At 35.9% G+C, this 21,833-nt stretch overlaps 1 protein-coding gene across 1 annotated transcript in view; it reads left to right on the top strand.

Moving 5' to 3' along the window:
* CPNE8 (copine 8) overlaps positions 1–9,848 on the top strand; it is a 216,348-nt gene extending 206,500 nt beyond the window's left edge. Inside the window, exon 20 of the mRNA XM_055318917.1 lies at positions 8,113–9,848. Within this exon, the coding sequence (XP_055174892.1) occupies positions 8,113–8,301 (189 nt within the window). The 3' untranslated portion in view covers positions 8,302–9,848. The remainder of the gene's footprint in view (positions 1–8,112) is intronic.
* The last annotated feature ends 11,985 nt before the right edge of the window (positions 9,849–21,833 follow it).

Below are 21,833 nucleotides of genomic sequence, written 5' to 3'. Positions count from 1 at the left end.
ATAGCATATATAACTTACAGTTGTTAAAATCAAGAAAAATTACATAACTAAAGCCTATTCAGGGAGTGAATAGAAGGAAAAAATCAGCAACCAATCAATATAGTTCAAATTTATTATTGAAAGCAAGCAGTTAATTCAACTAAATGGCTACATATTAGGTTTCCATATCCTTTAGGTTTCTACACGAGAAAAAAAGCTGTGAAGTGCACTTTTTAAAGTAGGAAAGCAAAGGTCTGAACACATGCTATAAAAATTTTGAAGGAGCAAATAATGGACTTTAATATTATCCTCTTAATAAAAACCTATATATTCACCCAAAAAAACAGTCATTAAGAGAATCCCATGGAATTTGGAACATTGCAGAATTTGGCTCAAATCCCGAACTATCCACCGTGATGACTTGAATGAGTTTTCTAAATTTCAGTGTTCTGGCATTGTTGTAAAGATTAAGTAAGATCATGTATATAAAAACATTTCTGAAATAGAACTCAGTAAAAGACCACCAAAAATGGTTAAAATAATTTGAGGAAGAAATATAAAATAATCTATAAATATGTTAATATAAAGATTAATGTTGATAAAGATTTTAAAAAGCATTGTACTTTATTAGGCAGCAAAATTAAATTTTATAATAGAAACATCTGTATAACAGTTTTTTAAAAGAAAATAAATATGATTTAAACTTTTTAACTTAATGTTCTTGGTAGAGTAAAACACACACACACATGAATGATTAGGTTAAAAGCAGCTGAGAAAAGGAACATGATGATGTGGCCATTTATTTTAGTATCCCATGGTGTTTTGTTTTCATAATTAGACACATGATTGTTCACCTTAACCTTATTAGCATAATTATAGGTCTAAGTAATTACACTTTATCTAAAAGCTCTTCATAATGCCTGACTCATAGTTTCCAAAAAATCAAATTACTGAAGGGAAGTATGAATTTGAAGTTCTTTGGAATGTGTTATGTTGCTACTGTAATGCATTTTTACAAAATCGGTAGAAGCAGCCGTATGTCTCATAGCATCACCATGATTCTAAAGGGAAACTTATTACTATTTTTTTCTGGAAGAGGTAATTACAATTGCCTGCATTGTTAAGATTTCCTTTGAGAGGGATGATCTGTTTTGCTAGTGACAAGCAACAGCCATGCCTATTAGCATTTATAAAATAAAAACATCCTTGATCATGAAAGTATTTAGTCTCTCAACAGATATACTACATTGGGCCGAATATTGAGATTGGACCCAGATCTCTGAAATTACAATATTGTTACACTGATCTTGAACAAGTCTGTAAATCTCTTTGAGACTTCATTTCATTATCTCTAGACTTTAAATTCTTTCATCTCTGCTCTTTTCATGATGTTGTGAATCTCAGAGGAAGTAGCACATGAAAATGCTTAATTACCTATCAGTATAAGGTATATATTCATATAATCATGTTTCTTCTTGAAAGAAGAGACGAGTGTCTCTTGAGACCAGTGTTCCACCTTACAGTAACACTGAGATCCCCAAATATCCTGAAGACTCCTGGGGATATAACTAAATACTCAAGGGATTTTACTACATAAAGTTGAACTGAGAGAGTCATTAGATCTTATAGATACTGAATAGGAAATTAAAATGTCCCCAGAGAATTAGTAGCCTCCTGAATGACTGTGACATCTTGACTTACATGCCTACATTTAGTTAAGGGAATTTGATAGACCCTGGTCTAATTTCACGGAGATGTTCCTAAATGGGGATTGGTCTTTTAACAATAGTAAGCAGGGTAACCATTTACATATTATATTGTGTTGAAGAATTAGCATTCTCTCTCACCTGAAGTAAGGTTTATATATATATATATATATATATAATTTTTATTTATTTATGATAGTCACAGAGAGAGAGAGAGAGAGGCAGAGACACAGGCAGAGGGAGAAGCAGGCTCCATGCACCGGGAGCCCGATGTGGGATTCGATCCCGGGTCTCCAGGATCGCGCCCTGGGCCAAAGGCAGGCGCCAAACCGCTGCGCCGCCCAGGGATCCCTGAAGTAAGGTTTTAAAAGCATTCTTGCATCCCAAGGATATGTGGTTGGCTTCAGTCTGTTAAGCAGGTTAAACATCTGACTCTTGATTTTGGCTCAGGTCACGATCTCAGGGTTGTGAGACTGAGCCCCACATTGGGCTCAGCACTGGGTATGGAACCTGCTTAGGATTCCCTTTCTCTCTGCCCCTCCCCCCATCTAAAAGAAATAAAAAACATTCCACCATCACAGTTTTCCAAGTTCCACCATCCACTAAAATGTTCTTTAAATGACTTATTTTCAAGAATAGAAATACTCTAGAATATTTGGAATAGTGATTTATAAGGGCACACCAAGGACAATACTGCTGGTTAAAATATCACCAGAAAATAGGGTCTGTTTAAGCTCTTTTAAACTTTTCATTACTTCCAATTTCTTATATGTTGAAGCAAATCGAGTTAATGCACTGGAAATGGAACCCAGTTTTTTTAAGTGGGCAAACAAAAGCCTAAGGCTGCAAATAATAACAAAGGCCAAAAGTAGCTGAGATTCTGCAGAAAGTTGAGGGTATTGGATGGAGTTCTCATTATGTCAAACCTTAAGTGGCTTCCGACTTCCTCATATAATAATAATATTGAGTCGTTTATTAGTTCTTTTTATGCTTGGCAGGCTAAGAGCTATAGTATCACTTCATTCAATCCTTACTTGACCTTATGCAGGTACTTTGACTACTACATTTTACAAAAAAAGAAAAAAAAGAAGAAAGAAAGAAAGAAAGAAGAAAGAAAGAAAGAAAGAAAGAAAGAAAGAGAAAGAAATGAGGTTCAGTTTTTCTTGTCCGTTGTCATGTAGCTAATAAGAAATAGAGTCAAGATTTAACTTTAAAATGTCTGATTATAAAATTCTTGACAAAAAGTATGTATAATTTTATTCTAAAACCTAAACACATAAGATTTTCCATGACCAGACCCTAATCTTCCTCTTTACCTAATATCACACACACACACACACACACACACACACACACTTGTCTAGATAATCAGGACTACCAACTGTCTTTGCATCACACATTTCCATTGTTCTTATTTTTATTTTTTCTTATTATTTCACCTGGAATATGCTTCTTCCTTCTCCATGCTGATTGAAATCCTACATTTTGAAAGTTCCCACTATAAAGCCTTGCACAAAGTGCTCTCCGCACCCCTGAACTAATTTCCCTTCTTTGTCAGTTTATTCACAAACCACTTTATATCTTCCTCAAAATACTGGTCACTTTTTGTCTTGTAATAATTAATGAATAAGGAAACTTATAACAACTTGTGCAAAATTATTTAAGTCATAAATTGGTAGATCCAAATTTCTAACAGTTCCAATTCCAAAAGCAGCAATCTTTCTGTTATAACACATCTTGTCTCATAAAAGCCAATATTCTAATGCAGATTGTTAAAATCTATTTCCCTTTTCATATTACTATAATGGTTCATGTATCAGGGTTAGGTCAATTTAGGTTCAAATAGTGAATGATATTGGTAAGTATCTGATCTAAATTAATTAAACTCTCTTAAGTTTCAGTTTCCTCTTCTTTAAATTGAAAATATGGGTAACATGCCTATAAAAATTTAATGAGATATTGTATAAGTCTTTTAGCAGAAGGCCTGTTACCTACCAGTTGCTCAATAAATGCATAATGCCAATATTAGTTATTATTATTAGATAGTATGTTGGCATAGTCCAGTGCAAAGGCATTTTTATGTCAATATTTCATAGTAGCTGTACCTTGACATGGGACACTGTAGTCAGCCTTATGTGTGATTATATTCATTGCCTCAAGATTGACTCTCATGACTATAGTATAAACAGTAAGCAAGATGAGTATAAACAGTAAGCTATGGTTGTTATTCTAAAACTTAAATGAGTTATTTTCTTAGATCAATATATGTAAAGACTTTCTATTTGTTTGTTTGTGCTATGAATTGGCCATTGTGTATAATGCAGTGTCATTTCTTCTGGCTACATGCAGCTGATGGCTAGCCTATCATTTTCTTACAAATTATATTTAAATCATATTTTCCATTAAAAGGAGAATAATAACCTTGAAGGCTGAGACTTGAAAATCACTAATGGAGTTCTGCACAGTAGGAACAATCAAGTAAAATTGAGCAGAACAGCAACTAAAAGTCCATTTGCCCAAACTGACTCAAAACTTGTTTTCACAAATAGGCAACGCTAGCCATTAGAGCAGCCATGTAGAACATTTTCCTTGTATTAGATGGATGCTAAAATAATAATAATAATGATGATAATAAAAAATGTAGAGTATCAAAGATATAGTGTATTTCTACAGAACAGAATGCATTTATTGGCATTCTTCAGATGAATGTATTAAATCAGTGCAAAATAAAAACTGATTTATCCCTTTAGATTGAACATTTTAAGGGTCCAAGTTAATTTGTGGGGACAGTCAATGAACAACACTTACCCACAAATATGTGAGCATTATTTTGAACCCCAGTACAGTGATCAGAAATGAATGATAAAAAAAAAGACAATAATCAGAGTGGTCTGAGAAGTTGAATGGAAAATGATCGTGGAAGGATATGAGCGATAATGTTATAGAGGGCATATTTTGTCCTGACAGCTGTAAGATTTGACATTAAAAAGAGGTAAAGGAAATGAAGTCACTTGTCATTTTCATCTCTCACTTAGGAAAAGTTCCTTGTGAAATGATTGAAAAGCTGAATGTCCTGTGGGAAAGGTTTAGATAATTTAGGTTACTGAGTAGAAAGTTCTTAACACTTTTTGTCCACTTCCAGCACACAGGTCGGATGAGGTATACGCCTGTTAATAACAGGAACTCGCTGTGGCAGTGATTCTCACCATGGGGGCAAGGTCCCCCAGTATTCAAGAGGAAGGCAGATTTTGTGGCCCCACTGAACAAATCTAAGTTAAATGTGGTGTATACTTTCCTCTTCAGCTGAAAACTAAGATTTCTTTCTTGCTCATTATTTATAAACATGTTTTAAATATGAGTAGAACTGCATGTATTATGAGAAGGGTGGTTGTGAATCTGAGTTTTCACATCCCAGAGCATCACATTCTTAAATATAAATTTTAATTTACTTCAATAAAAAAAATTAGCACATCTCATAGCATTTGCTGGGGAGTTGAAGCATTGGGTGTTTTAAAATAACAAAAAGGCCAGGAATTACTTAGAAGACAACTGATATTGTACTTAAATTTGATAGGGCTAAATGGAGAAGGATAGTCCTTGTATTTAATGTTTGATGTGAATGTAAATAGAAAACTATTAAGAATATAGTTTCATATTTATATTGAATATATACATGTATAGGTTAATGAATAGTAACAGTGATGATTACAACTATCACATATAGTATATATTATGAGTTGAACACTGTTTTGAGCACTTTACATGTTAATTTATTTAATGTAGCAACCTGATGAAGTATTATTCTTATTATCCTCATTTTTAGAAGAGGAAATGGAGGCAAAAAGTGGAAAACCATTTGTCTAAGATCGCACAGCTAATAAGTCGGAGAACCAGGCCCTGAACCTGGGCAGTCTAATTCCAGGGCTTGGGAGTATAGAGGGTAAAAAGATAAATGAGTTTAATGTCCATAGTGTGTAAGTAAAGGTAAAGAGTCAAAGAAAAATATAAGAGCAAAATTGAGGGGCGCATCGGTGGCTCAGTTGGTTAAGCATCTGCCTTTGGCTAGGGTTGGGTGATTCAGGGTCCTGGGATCAAGCCCCAGGTCAGGCTTCCTGCTTAGCAGGGAGTCTGTTTCTCCTTATTCCTCTGCTCCCCACCTGCTTGTGCTCACTTGCACTCTGTCAAATAAATAAAATCTTTTAAAAAATAAAAGAGCAAAGTCAGAGTAAACCTATAAACCAGTGAGATCAACTGTTTGCTGGAGGTACCATTCTTTTCCTCCAATGTATGTAATAGCTACTGATTTCTGAAAAACTGAACTCTTAAAAAGAAAGTTTAAGGGATAATTACTATATACTAAGCCTACTAAATGCTTATTTTTTAAATCAATGCCTTTTACAAGAAGAATGAAGTAAGCTATAGCAATTAGATATCTTTTTCTCATTAATCCTCAATCTTGTTGATTCCTATATTCTCACTTTTCTAATTATAGTTTCAGAGGAAAAAAAAAAAAACTCTAACCTTTTTTTGCACCTCTTTGATTTTTTGTTAAAAATGTCAAGTCTTGTCCAAAGTTAGATAATTTGACTTCACACAAGCTCACATCCCCTTCAGTTCTCTTCTCAGTTGAAGATTATATTCGCTCTGTTAGTTTCTCTTACCCTCACTTAGCTATCTTCAGGTGTAAGAGAAAGCTTTGTCACCTTTCTACTACACTTTTCTAAAAGCCGGGTTGAGTTTTCCTCCTGGTTTAGCAAGACAAGGTAAAATTATAGTCACATAGGTTGCTTCTGCCTACGGTATGTCTTATTTAAAAAGAAAAGAGTAATTTTGTACTCTACCTTAAAAGAGACTGTGTTCACTGCATAAAAGGTATTATACTTGCTATTATTTGATTTCTCAACATTTTAATTTGGTTTTTCTGTAACAACCTGACCATTTTAAAGCCTGCTTACCCATAATAGTTTTTTTTTTCTGAAAGCACATCTTGAGTAGCTACTTAAATCAAATGCAATTTTTTCAAAATAAATTTAACATAGCTATGGTATAGTATGAGATGGGAGCGTGCTTTCTCTAGAGGAGAAAAAAACGATTTAATTCAACTGTTAAATATTACACTCAGATATTATTCAACATTCTCAAATGTGTTCACTGTGCCTTTTTCTCTAAGACCTAAAATTACTGGTTTCACAACATTAATGGTTCCAAACATTTCCAAGTTGCTTCAAGACTCATCATGTCTCTGAAGGGAAATTGAACTAATGCCCTCAAGCAGCACATATTTATTAACTTAAGTAACCATTGTAAATGAAGATAGAATCAAGCAATTTATTGCCAGAGTATTTAATGTTGAGCTGATAGTGACCCTCACATAATTGCTTAGGTAAAGATAGGGCAGTTATTTTTATATGATATAAAAACAAGAATGATGATATTTCAATAACAGGTATACCAACTCTCATGCTGAATTCTTTTTATTTTCCTTTCCAAATAATAGATTTTTCAAAAGCCTCATCTGGGACATGTGACTTGACATTTTAGTAATAATTAAAAATACTGCACATGTGTTTTAGGATTCTTTAACAATATACACTTTCTTTTTTTACCCTCCCCTGGATACTGTTTCTACACTGTAAGTTGAATTAGGCATGTACTAACTCCATTTGCAGGAAACTGAGCCCTGAAGAAGTAAATACTCTATCCCACTGGCTGCCAGGTGAGGTATAGAACTCAGAACTGCAGAACACATGTAGCAGCATGATGGCCCTGTCAGAACCAGGAGACATGAGTTATTGGTAGGAAAAAAAGAGAAAAAAACAATTATCTCTTCTTTTTTTAAAAAGATTTTATTTATTTGTTCACGAGAGACAGAGAGAGAGAGAGAGAGGCAGAGACACAGGCAGAGGGAGAAGCAGGCTCCTCATAGGGAGCCCGATGCGGGACGCAATCCTAGAACCCCGGGATCATACCCTGAGCCAAAGACAGATTGTTCAACCGCTAGGCATCCCCAATAACATCTCTTTTTAGATAAAGGATATACATTAGAAACGTTTGGTCATTGTAGTAGCTAGCTGTGGGCAATGAATCAAATCTCTTTGTGACACCTGGGTGGCTCAGTAGTTGAGCATCTGCCTTCAGCTCAGCGCGTGATCCCAGGGTCTTGAAATCGAGTCCTCCATCAGGGTCCCCTTGAGGCGTCTGCTTCTCCCTCTGCCTCTCTCTGCCTATCTCTGTGTTTCTCTCTTGAATAAATAAATAAAATATTTTTTAAAAAAATCTCTTGAAAATGCATAGTAATTACTATCCATCTAACCACTCCTCCCGGCTTCTCTGAATCTCAGTTAAATGTGTACATGTTTCGATTTTTGTGTCTATTAAATAGCGTGCTAAAGTCTCTGAAATCACTTTTCTTTCACCTCTATTTTAGTTTGTGCCATTCAGAGATTATATTGACAGAAGCGGAAACCACATCCTGAGCATGGCTAGATTGGCTAAAGATGTCCTCGCTGAGATCCCTGAGCAGTTTCTCTCCTACATGAGGGCCCGTGGGATCAAGCCATCACCTGCGCCCCCACCATACACCCCACCTACACATGTGTTACAGACTCAGATATGACTGTGCTCTGAATTGCTCAGTTAACTACACTTCATTTAGAACTGCTGAGTCAACGCTTTGCTCCTGGTGCTCTGTAAGGAACCAGGGAATGAGATCCTTTTCTCAGTTTGGTTTCAGCAGTACTGGTTAATATGCTTTCTCGGATCCAAAATTAATTCTCTTTCTAAACCAAAACTGTAAATATAGTTGTTGCATGAGCAACAGAAAAATTGTTTAAATGCTTGAAGCAAAATATGGATGTCTTCTCTGAATCTTTCTCTCTCTCTCTCTCTCTTTTTTTTTTTTTTTTTGGACAGAAGGAGCTAATTTCCAATGTATTGTTGGGAAAAAGCACAATATGTTTTTAACTCAAATATTGTCCTCGACTGCTGTGTGTATAGGAAAGCAGTCTCTCTGTATCAATGTTTACATGTTACAACTTTTTAAATTTCAATACTTTTATAACTGTTCTTAAGAATAAGAGTTTTGAAAATTGAATCCTTTGTCTTCTAAATTGCAATAGCTATAATCACAAGAGCAATATCTCTTTGAATGACTGTCTGGACAAATGCAATTGCAAATAAGGGAAGGAAGAGATGCTTTCATATTTCTCAGTAAGTGAATTGTCTTATGAAGCCACATCTGCTGAGTAATGAGTTCCTCTGCGTTGTTTGCCAAGTTTGGGAGTTTAAGCTTAGCAGATGTGTATCCTGTAAGAACATGCATTTTTCATGGAGTTTGGGTTCTAAATTTAGACTGCAGTCAGTTTCTGTTCTGTAATTCTCAGTAGAAATAATAAAAAGTCAAACATCGTGAACTGTAAAATGCACAGAAAATACTTTGTGTACAAAGTAGCATCTTTATATTATAATGCTATTTAGAAAGACTAAAACCCAGAATATTTAACTGTGAACCATGTAGCAGAAGTTTTAAACTTTTTATTCCATTATACCTTGTCTAGATATTTTAATTCAAAGGGATACTGGCTCTCCTGATTTGGATTCCTTGTTATCACCTTTTCATGTTGCCCTGCAGGGTGCACAGGCTGGAAGTTTTTTTGTGAAATTCCCAGTTAAATATACACAACCATGTGACTTAGTGCACAACACATTTGTGAAATAACCTACTCCTACATACTGAACTGCCTGTCCACAATTAATTGTAAAGAGTTTTTGCATGTACAGTTTTTACAAGAATAACAGTTTTGTGATGTGTCTAAATTAAAGCATTTCTTTAGAACAAATGGCCTTAAATTCTCACAAAATTCCTGGAAATGATTGTGAATTGCCTTCAAATAATAGAAAAGTGTATTTTTTTTTCTTTTGTGTCAACAATGTAACTGCTTTATAATATTTTTCCTTACTTATAGCCTATTTATTACTTGGTTTATTTCTACTGTATGTTGTTCTCTCTGTCCCAAGTTGACTTAGGGTGACTTTTATAAGCATGAAACTATTTTATTGAAAAGAAAACTATATACACCCACATATCTAACATTATCAATTATATAATTATGTAATAATAAATTGTCCATTTTTAAGTATGTATTAAAATCTTTAAAGGGATAACTATTTGTTCTGGAAATTTTATGTGTGAGTGATGTGGAATGTGATGATTTCCCTTACTGCTCATAAATATTTTTACTGGTATCGTTTATTAACCTACCATTTTTTTTTTAATTTGCCTTCATTGTTTGGTCCAAAGAAACAAAGATGAATAAGGTTAGTATTCTTTCTTTCCTTGGCAAACAGTTATTTTACTTTGAACTAATCAGAGAAAGTGAAGGATGCTTTCTTATCTAAGTAATAGTGTGCTCAAACTTAGTGGGGGCAGATGGCTAAGAAACAATCTTTAGTTACAAGCCTTGCCTTTTGTATGGCAGAGAGTGGTCACCAAAATGCTTGTGATGGGAGATTGATTGATCTATCATCTATCTATCTATCTATCTATCATCTATCTATCATCTATCTATCTATCTATCTATGAGCGTGTGAGCAGGAGGAAGCAGAGGAAGAGGGAAAGAATCTCAAGCTGACTGCTGAGCATGTACCACAACACGGGGCTCGATCTCACAACCCTGAGATCATGACCTGAGCCCAAATCAAGAGCCAGACAGTTATAAATAAAATCTTTTTTAAAAAGGGAGGGGGGGCGCCTGGGTGGCTCAGTGGTTAAGCCTCTCCTTTGGCTAAGGTCATGATCCCAGGGTCCTGAGATCAAGTCCCACATCGGGCTCCCTGCATGGAGTCTGCTTCTCCCTCTGCCTTTGTCTCTGCCTCTCTCTGTGTGTCTCTCATGAATAAATGAATAAAACCTTAAAAAAAAAAAAACGAGTCAGACACTTAACCGACTGATCCATATAGGTGCCCTGATGTTAGTTCTATATTTTATGTTTTAAAATACCCAGTCTTACCTCATCTCTGTGTAAAGAAACCAAATCTGAAGGGTTTGAGTGATTTATCCAAGTCCATGTAACCAAAGCAGAGCTGGTTATTACTGCAAAAATAACTACTTAAATCTTCTGCGGGATCCCTGGGCAGCTCAGTGGTTTAGCGTCTGCCTTCGGCTTAAGGTGTGATCCTGGAGTCCCGGGATTGAGTCCTTTGTCGGGTTCCCTGCGAGGAGCCTGCCTCTGCCTATGTCTCTGCCTCTTTCTCTGTGTCTCTCATGAATAAATAAATAAAAATCTTAAAAAAAAAAAAAAAACTCTTGAACTGCCATTAGGGGCTTTGTAATGAGAAATCCCAGGAATAAGATCCATAAATGCAAATGCACATCAATGGTTGCACATACAAACTAGGTGTGAGGGATATGTGAACATTAGGTAATAGACAAGAAAGGTATGTGTTGGGAAAAGAGTGATAGCTCTAAGTCATTAACCTCGCTGCAGAAAGCAGACTGTGACCAAAGGATGTTGGTCCTGGATGTTATCCTCTCTAATCCTGTTCCTTTCCTGTCTGATGAGAATCATTTTAATTCCAGGATGAGCCATTGGATGTCTACTCAAGCATCTCTGTCACTGGTCTCACCCAGTTATATATTCCCATTGATTCCCAAATAAATATTAAAATCATCCAGGCTTGTCTCATCACTTTTCCCAAACAATCTGAGTTCTTCTGAGGTCTCAGGCATAGCTCCTACTCTTTCCTTCCATCAGGCTCTCCGTAGGCCTCCACCTAAAATACCCTTTGCATCTTCTAGCCCAAGCCCCAATCTTCTTTTTTTTTCCAAGCCCTAATCTTCTTAATCATGTTTTTTTTTTTTCTTAAAAACTTCAGCTAACAGTGATCAGTAACTTCTGTGAATTCAAACATGCACTGCATGTTAGCATATCCATAGCCTCATTATTTATAAACTATTTTACTTTGGGGCATCTTGATATCTCCCCAGCACCAGAGAATATGATTTAATGGTACCTGGATAAAGGTAAATTCTAAAAGCTTCCCAGTTTACTGTATTGAGTAACAAGGTTGTGAAACTGTTGCAATTAGAGGATATCAGATGGCTCAATCACTACTTTTAAAATCCTCTCCTCCAGCATGTAATATGGGGCTAAAAGTGGGTATGACTTTGAATGGTAGTATGTGTGGGGGAGAGAGTGGCAGTGGAATAGGGTTGGAAGACAGGCTGTTCTGTTGTTCAGATTTAGTGAAGATAATTAAGTAGACCCATGTACCTTTTATTGTTATTATGGTAGTTTATCACCTGCTTAGGATATAAAGACATTTCTCTCACAAGATGAGATTGATGTGGTTGTTTCTTAGAGGACCAGCCACTGCCAAAGATCTTACTGAAGAGCATGCTTTTTCCTTTCAACTTGTGTTTATTTCAACTATTTTATATCTTTGTGTTACTCAGATCTGTAATTGACACAAAATGGCAAGATACTCAATAAAAACTCACTTGAAGACTAATTTCTATCATTAGCACAAATCAGATACACTTCCCAATAAAGAAACAGAGCTGAGGATCAAATTGATTTCTTTTGAGTGCATGTGGTATCATTTAATAAAGATCAAAAGGATGGAAATCTACTTGTAAAAAGCTAATACTGTGCAGAGCTTTCCTATCAGTGAGTCACAAATAGCTTTCAGGTATATGCCATGCAGATGGGCTACAGGTGTATACCTTGCTGATGAGCTGTGGGGTATACAGCTTGGGATAACTGGGACTCTCAGGCTCCAGCATCCTTATTGGCTAACCTCAGGATATCTTACAAATACTTTTTTTTTTGTTAAAAAAATATGTGTATCTTGACAGAAATGCTCTGCATTATAGAGATTATTTCTCAAATAAGTTATGAGTGCCCTTATGAGAATCTCAAGTTTACATTAATCATGTACCTCATTTTACATTGAATTACAGAATTTCTGAGAAACCTTTCTTGCCTTGTCAATCATCTTGTTCATAAACATTCCACTACACCCAGAAAGAGTGGGTTCCTTAATCTATGTATTACTATAGGACTCAAAAGGCTTCAAAGCATAATAAAATCAAAAGAATTCAACACTTGTTTTTTTCTCTTAGAATAAACAATTCTAGATGCTCCCCCTCCTCCTCACCATTGCTGTGTTCCTCACCCCAACTTCCCACCAAATATTCTTCTGTTTGCTCTGATGATCCCTGAAAGTCATTGAACACTAGGAAATCCTTTTATTCCCCCAAATATAGGAAAGTATTGAGATGAAAGACAAGGAGGTTTTGAGAATTAATAAATGCATTTTATAAGTGTACTGACCTAAGTGCACCATGATTTGTTTTCTAAAGCCTTCGTCAGATTCCACATGATTTTGATGAAGGACGCTTTGGTATATCATGAGCATACAATTGCTGAAAGGGTTTCCTTGAAGATGTGAAAGGGGAAACGAGAGAACCCACAAACACAAGCCTAAGCTATGTTTATCACTCCTTCACACCAATGATTATGTTTGCAACATTCACAGCTCAGATTTCAAGCTTCACGACCAGAGTAAGAAGCCACCAAATAGAAATATTTGCCCAATAGATAAATGCCCCATAATAAAATCATTTTTTTTAAAGTTAATGTGACCCCAACCACTATTTTAACTGTATGGAAATATTTACTTGTAATAAACACAATATACTAACATAATACACAGATGTCTCCAAACATAGTGATTGTACTAAGATTATTCCTTGATGGCAGACTAGTTCTGATTCCTAACAGACTTCTGAACAGTTTTAGAGGAACCATCTTTAAACCTCATAAGGCAGAGTTGTTGCTTATTTAATATTTCAACAAACCACCCCTGGCCCCATCATCTCCCATTGTTCTTACTGCCTGGACCTTGGAGATGCTCTTAAGGTGCATCTAAGAGAAAGATGACCACTGAGCTGTTACCATGGAAAGAGCAAAAGCAAACTGTTTTCAAGATTTGCTCCTTTAGTTTTAAAGCAGCAATGGCCATGACCTTGAGATTTTCTCATCATAAAGTTATTCATTCATTTAATTTCCATGAAACAGGACTGCTGGACATTCCTAATATATTTAGATAAGCTGATTTCATACAGATAGGCTTTCGTATTAGTCAAAGAGGTGGATATCATTGACCTTACAAATTAGGAGAAAGGACGAAGGAAGGAATATGCTCAGGGCCTGCTTAAAAATAGCTCCCCAGGGGCACCTGGGTAGCTCAGTGGTTGAGTGTCTGCCTTTGGCTCAGGTTATGATCCCAGGGTCCTGGGATTGAGTCCTACATCGGGGTCCCTGGAGGGAGCCTGCTTCTCCCTCTCCCTGTGTCTCTACCTCTCTCTCTTCTGTCTCCCATGTATAAACAAGTAATTTTTTTTAAAAAAAAAAGCTCCTCTTTCAGAGATCGTCCTCACCTTACAAAAGAAGTTAATAGAAATTAAAAAAAAAAACTGGCTTAGTAATTTTGACAGTGAACAACCAGTTTGATAACTCCTACAATATCCACAAGATAATTCTGACAAGAAACACTAAATAAGGCGTGGATCAAATCTTTGAGAAATATATTTAAATCTGAATCTACCTAAAAATAACAAAATTTTACTGTTTCACTTTCAAAAAATAACAAAAGGGATATCCTATAATTAAGAGATGGGCAATTTGCAATGCACTAATTCTCCATCATAAGACTTAAAAGAAAATGCAGGAACCCTGAGAAATCAAGTAGCAATTACTAGGTACCCCTTTGGGTTCATCAAGAACAAACTTTTAAGTCCCTAAAATTATATGGACCTAACAACAACAACAACAAAAATCTATAATACTTTTTTTTCAAATTAGGTCATCAGATGGCAGTCTAAGAAGGTAGTTTTAATTTTTCATTTATTTTCTGAGGATGCATGGTAGTTTTAAATCCATGATTTGAAATCTAAATCCAAAAAAATTATATATGTGCTTGGCCTCCTCTATGGGCTTGTTATAAAATTACTAGAAGCTTCACCAGAAAGAGTATAACTCATTCTGACACCATATATTAGAGCCAAAAGATCTGAGTTTATCTCAGCTATTTGATTTTTTAAAAATATCACTTAAATATCCAATTTTAATTTTTATCATTAATGTAATGGGGTGCTATTTGCAAGGGTCCAAGGATAGTGCTTACTATCCTGTGGTTCCATCAATGACAGAAATGATTTTAACTGGAGCACACTCTGAAACTTGACCCTTTAAGAACCTGATGGGAGGATTTTATTGAATGAACCTGATATATAATAAGCTACCAAGGGACCTTCTGAGAGATTGACCAGAAAGAAAGAAAGTTCAGCTTCCTATTTAGAGTGGCAGCTTATTAGCTTAGCTATTAATCTAAGTCAGTCTTATTTTCATCATTCCCTTTGTCTGAGAATCTGGAGTATATAGGAAAGATGAGAGAAAAAGCCCAAGTCCCCTTGCTCTGTCAATGCCTTTCATCTTATGTGCATGTGCCCTCATGTCTGTGTCCCTGCTTTCACCCTCCTCATAGATCACATTTTCAATTACTTGTGTGTATTCAATTACTTGTCTGTATTGTTTCAATTACTTTGTCTGTATTTCAGGTTTGTCTATGAGCTCCATGATAGCAGAAAGCAGGGCAGTCTTGTTCACTCTTCTCTCACAGATAACACAGGACCTAACTCTTAGTAGGACATCAATTGAATTAGTGAAGGGAGTTCAGTCAAATGAATGATCGCTAATAATGTTACATTAGTAACTTGGTGTTTTAAGATAAAACTGAATCACAGTATATCCAGACAGAGAGAAATCAGCAAAAATCTTAAAACAGCATCCAACCTCACTTTTCCCATATTTATTTATCCTTTCCTCTAAATCTGAACTGTGAAAGGGAATAAATAGAGATTAACAGCTTCCCTCTCTCCACCTGCTCTCAGGCTTAATTAGCAGGGAAATGGTCAAAAGGCAGGCAGCAGGAGGGAAGAGATAAATGAAGCTTTGACACAATCTGATAGCCACAGGTCCTGACTCTGGATAGTCTGGGGAGAAAGTCATAAAATGCCAGATCCTATATAATTTCTGCTCTGACCAGGCATGATAAATAAGCCAAAACAAAACAAAAGGATTTTAAGCCTGCATCTTACCTTTAAAATGAAAATGGCAAGAATTTGTATTTTATATGTTGGGAAACTATACTGTAGCCTTTCACATATTATCTGTGCTTTGCATATTTCCAAGTGGATTATGCATGCTTGTGTGTGGGGTGGTGGTGAACATAAACCTTCACTCATGCATGTACCTGCATTTATGCGTAGGCAACAGTAAATGTGAGGGCCCTAAACGAGGGTGTTTATTATAGAAAAAAAATGACATTGCTTTACAAGCATTTACTGCCTTTCCTGGGGCTGATTATCTATCCTGGGGGAAGTATTCCCAGCCTGTACAAAATGTGGACAAGAACACAGAAGGTTAGAACTTTGCAGCTGCATTCATAATAGGACAGGTTGACTTGCAAATCCTACTGTGCTAATATTTATGATTTGTAATGTATTCTTGCATCTTCTGCTTAGCAACAAGGGAAAGGGGTTTAATGAATATGAATTTGGCTGTGGGGAAGGAACGTGGAGGACTATAGTTATTTCATATTGGCATCTTAGCTCAGAATTTCACCCACCATTCAATCTAAGATTGAATTCTACTTAACTTTCTAAGAAGAAATGAATAAATACTCAAAATCCTACCTGCATCCTCCGTTAGGTCATCTATCTCCTGTAACTATTTCCTAAACCATGGTAATGAATTTGGTTTAGCATTTAATCACTTGCACAGCACTATCTCATATGCAATCTGTCTACACCTGTCAAAACTCTTTTCGCCCACAGAGATTCAGCCCAAATGCTGCTTTTCACCGATGCTGTTCTGCATTCCCTAGATTACTGGGAATCAATGCCTCCTTTTCGCCAGCCTGCATGTATATAGATAGTCTGCTCCGCATCTTTAGGGGCAGGCTATTTTGCAGTGGGGAGGTCTTACTGCCCTAACCCTGTAGGGGGTCAATCTAAATCTGAGGTTCCGTAAGAGGAAGCCCATCTGCCTAAAGATGTGAGTCAGATTCTCCGATATGATCTCTGTCAAAGATAAAGGTAATCTTTACCTCCCATTCACTTTACTTTTTTGTCCTATTTCTCACTGCTTCAGAGAAGAAGGGGGTGATTTATCCAGTCTCTCAAAGACTCCAACAGTCTCCTGGGGAGTTCCTGGCCAGCATTGTTCCTCAATCTCCTTCATGGGTCTGCACAGCCACCCTTGACTGGGGTTCCCCCTACCCTGCAGGATAGAATCCACAATCCTTAGTTTGTGTTTTCTCCTAAGGCAGAAACCCAGCCAAAGTCTTGGGGTGCATGCAGCTTATTAGGGAGCTAATCTCCTGGAGTGGGATTTGGGAAAGAGACAGAAAGAGGAAATCCAATATAAGGGTGTTATCAAAGTCACTGAAGGCAGCAGGGCTCCTTCCTGCCTCCAAACCCTTAAGCATCATACAGAAAACTCAGAAATCACCCACCTTAGGACTGACCAGGAGAACCATTGATCTGTAAGCCTCTGTCTCCTACTGGATGGAGCAGCCTGCACTTCTGGGCTGCTCACACGTGCTTGAGAAATGTGTACTCTGGCATCTATGGCACGGGAGCCTTTCCAGGGTGAAAAGTCAAAAACATGCAGTACAGGGTTAAGGTCAGACATCATCTGCACGACGTGGGGTGAAGGCTGCATCAAGCCAGCCAGGGCTAAAATTAGAAGGGAGGCTAGGAGAGTGAGTGGGGTCATCGGAGGTATATGAAGCACTGGGCCCTCGAGATTCAACCTTGAAGCAGGCATTACCTATATTTGCAGCTTCAAATCCTGCTGCTTCTCGTTGGCGCAGGAAAGGCGGCTTGTATTCAGGTGCCTGCAGTTCTCCAAACACACCATTCCACTGTGTATTCTCTGCTTTTCCAGGCGCACTTCCTCATCCTCATTCGTGCTTGTCTCCCAAAGCCCTGCTTAGGTATTTCTACAGGAGTTCAGCTTTCTTTCCTTTATATTATTTCACTACACTGCGGTTATACATGTTATTTAATAGCACATTAAGTACCATGTTTATTTAAGGTCACTATTTGATTGAAGTGTAGTATGGCGATAAGAAATGCAAAAATTCTAAGCACATTGCTTAATGAGATTTCCCAAGATGAACACATCTACGTAACCACCACGTAGATTAAAAATATAGTATTACCAGCAGCCCTCCCTGGGCCCCATTAAAGACACAAACTCCTCCTCAAAGTAACCACTATCTTGACTTTTATCATATTAGGTTATTTTTATCTTTTTTTCCTCCAAATTTTATATAATTGGAATAATACAATTTACATTCTTTTGTCTAATTTATTTCATCCAATAACCTCTTCATGAGATTTATCCAAGTACTTGTGCATAGCAATTTTTTTCAATCTCCTATAGTATTCCATTGTGTTAATATATCACATTTTGGATTTCTTTATTAATGGGGTTTGAGGTTATTTTAAGTTTTAGAATAATACGAAAAAAGCTTTATGATTACAATCATACGTGGCTTTTGATACAAATGTGCCTCTATTTCTATTGGGTATATACCTAGAAATGCTCCTTGCCTTTAAGTCTACATGGGTTGAAATTAGTATAACTAAGCTGCTTTTGCTTAGTACTCTTCCGGTGTATGCTTTGTGTTTTTTGTTTTTATTTTGCAACATATTACTTTCAATCTTTTTTTTCTTGTGTTTAAGATTTCTCTTTTGGTAGCAGCATTTACTTGGGTATGTATTTCTGTGTCTCCATGAAGAGGCTTTGAATTTTCAGTGGATAGGTTTCCCTGAGGTAGTGCTCGTAGATGGCTAAATCTGTCTAATTCTGAGGCTGCATATTGGGAAGTCCTTCTTCCAGAAGTCACATTCTTCAGCACAGGACTGAAGACTCTGTTAGTGCTAACAGTATAGCTAGTGTTTCTAGATATATACTTCATATTCAGTTAAATTTAAATTTAAGATAAACTGGGCAGCCTGGGTGGCTCAGCGGTTTAGCGCCTGCCTTCGGCCTAGGGCGTGATCCGGGAGTCCCAGGCTCCCTACGTGGAGCCTGCTTCTCCCTCTGCCTGTGTCTCTGCCTCTCTCTGTGTGTCTATCATGAATAAATAAATAAAATCTTTTAAAAAATAAATTTAAGATAAACAATGAATACTGTTTCAGTGTAGGTGTATTCTAAATAGTGTATGGTACATACTTATACTAACGCATTTTTCATTGTTTATCTGAAATTCAAATTTCAGTGGGTATCCTGTATATTCACTTGCTAAATCTGGCAAACTTTGGTACATTCATTCTGATAATCAAATATGAGTATTTTGTCCATTAGCAGTTGGTGTAATTATCGATACATTTAGGTAAATATCAGGCATCTTACTATTATGTTTCTTTTTTTCTTCTTGTTTTTTATTAACCAAGAGTTTATTTCATACTAAGAATACCAATCTGTTAGCCCCTTAGTTACATATTCTTTTACTATTCTTTCAGTGTTACTAGAGATTATATAGTATGTCCTGACTTATTAAATTCTAGGGAAATTAATACTTATACCATATCCCAGAATGCCAGAATTATAAACTCTTTAACTCTGAAATTTTGTAATTTTGTTGAAGTGTATCTTAATTCTACATGTATGTTAAACTTTTTAAGATACCATGACTAAGTTTGTTAATTTATACTTACCCATATATTTTTTTTCCATTTTTCTTCATTTCTTCTTCATTTTCTTCATTTTTCTTCCATTTCTTCCATCCATGGAAGAATCTTCCATCTGAGATAATTTTCCTTTTGCCTTAAAAATTCTCTTTATTTTCTCTTTGTTTAGGAGTCTACGGATGGCAAATTCTCTCAATTTTTTTTTTTGGAAGAATAGATTGTCCTGTATTCACTTTTGAAAGATATTTTCTCTGTGCAAGAGTTTTAGGCTGACATTTACTTTTTTGTTTTACACCTTAAAGTTATAATTCCCTTATCTTCTCCTGTCCATTGTTAAGAAATGAACCCATAGGACTCACAGTTTATCCTTAAGGGTAATGTGCATTTCCCCAGAAAAAGGTATTTGTTGCTTTTGGTATTCAGCAATTTTACTATGACATACTTTTCCTTGTTTTTGTTTTTATTAGAGCTTCTTGAAATTGTGAATCGATTTTTTTTTATAATTTTGAAAAATTATCACTGATTATCCTTTTAAATATTGCTTCTGAATTATTATTTTGTTCTTCCCTTCTGGAATTTTGGTTTCAGGCCCTATAAATTATTATACACTTTCAAACTATATCCCATCTGTCTTTCTCTATGTGCTTCAGCTGGATATTTTCCATTAATTTATTTTCTATTTGATTAATCTTCTCGAGTCCAATCTCCTGTTAAACTCATCTATTAAATTCTCAGTTTCAATTATTGTGTTCCCTATTTCCACTTGATTAATTTTATACATTTCAGTTCTTTAGTGAAAATTGCCATCATCTTTTCTACTTTTTCAGCATATTAACCACAGTTATTCCATTTTATTTTTTAAAGGTGTATTTATTCATTTTAGAGACATTGAGCATGGGGGTAGGGGCAGAGGGAGAGTAACAGAGAGAATCTTAAGCAGACTCTGCCCTGAGCACAGAGCCCAATGCAGGGCTCTATCTCATAACCCTGAGATCATGACCAGAGCTGAAAACAAGAGTCAGACACTTAACCAACTGTGCCACCCAGGTGCCCCTTCACTACAGTTATTTTAAAGTTTGTGTTCTGATAGCCAATATCTGGCATGTTGGTGGATCTATTTATATTTTTGTTTAGTCTCTTGTCTTATTTCTTGGTTTGTCTGTTAGTTTTTATTTAGTACCTGAAACATGTAGGAAAAAATTATAGAATTTCTAGAAAATTTGTTCATTTGTTCTTCATACATTTCTCTATGTCCAGTGTCCAGTGCTCAATATTCCTCCTATCCAACACTGGAATGTCCAGTGCTCAGTTCTCCTCCTATTCAACACTGGAGTTTTGACACCCATATTTTCTCATTTACAGATTTCTTTGCCAAACTGTGAGATTCTTGGGGACAGGGATTGTATCTTTGCGCAGAGCCTGGTGCATATTCAGTACTTAAATAATACACATTAAACTAAATTGAATGACCAGTGGGTTGAAACTATAAAAATAGTTGATTTGATGTGCATGAAATTTAACTTGAAGGGAAATTTTTAATATTTCAACTATCTATGAATTTTCCCAGATTTTCATATGGTTCTAACCCTTTTTGATATAATTAGTATAGCAAATAGCCTCACAAATTATTTATTTTCCCCTGCTATATAATGGGAACCATTCCTCTAATCCCATTGGAAAGTGGCAAGCCAATACAAAGGTACTATTTTTGGGGCACAAAATATTGTTACAGATTAAAGAAAAATAACTGAAAACCTCAAGCTGTTTTTAATGGTTGATGTTTCTTCACCCTCTGCTTAAAATAAACTACAAGATGAACACCTTAGTCTACCAGTGACCAGTCAACCCCATCTTCTTGAGCTTGCATCTGTGCTGCCTTTTCCCCATTTCCATGGCAGCAAAATGAAGGACCAACATACCATTGTAGTGACTTCAGTAAATTCTTGTTTGCTTTTTTGTCTGATAGTGTCATTACTTTGGTTACTGTTTCCTAGATATTTTAATAAACTCTCAAAACAACCATCTCTTCAGAACACTATGGTGTTCTCATTCCTGTTCAAAGATTGAATTTGTAATAACTTACGTTCCATCAAATACTGGAAAAAAACTAATATGTAAACATGGTATGTAGATTGATTTTATATAGCTTCAAAGGGAACAAAGTAGAATTAGTGGTAAAGTTACAACAAAGCATATTTCATATAAATATGAGGAATTTTTTTTAAAAATTATAATCTTCCAACTACAGAGTAGCTGGAACAATAAGATAAAAAGTCTTCTCTAAGTCTATTTAACAGCAGAGCTGGATAACCTCTTGAAGCTGTCATAGGAAATTCTTCAATAAGTTTTTATTAGATAACCTTAAAGTTTTAATCCAAATA

The sequence above is a fragment of the Nyctereutes procyonoides genome, unplaced genomic scaffold, assembly GCF_905146905.1.
Source record: "Nyctereutes procyonoides isolate TBG_1078 unplaced genomic scaffold, NYPRO_anot_genome, whole genome shotgun sequence".
Lineage (NCBI taxonomy): Eukaryota > Metazoa > Chordata > Mammalia > Carnivora > Canidae > Nyctereutes > Nyctereutes procyonoides.
Note: the sequence above shows the minus strand (reverse complement) of the source record. Positions and strands in the feature narration are given on the sequence as shown.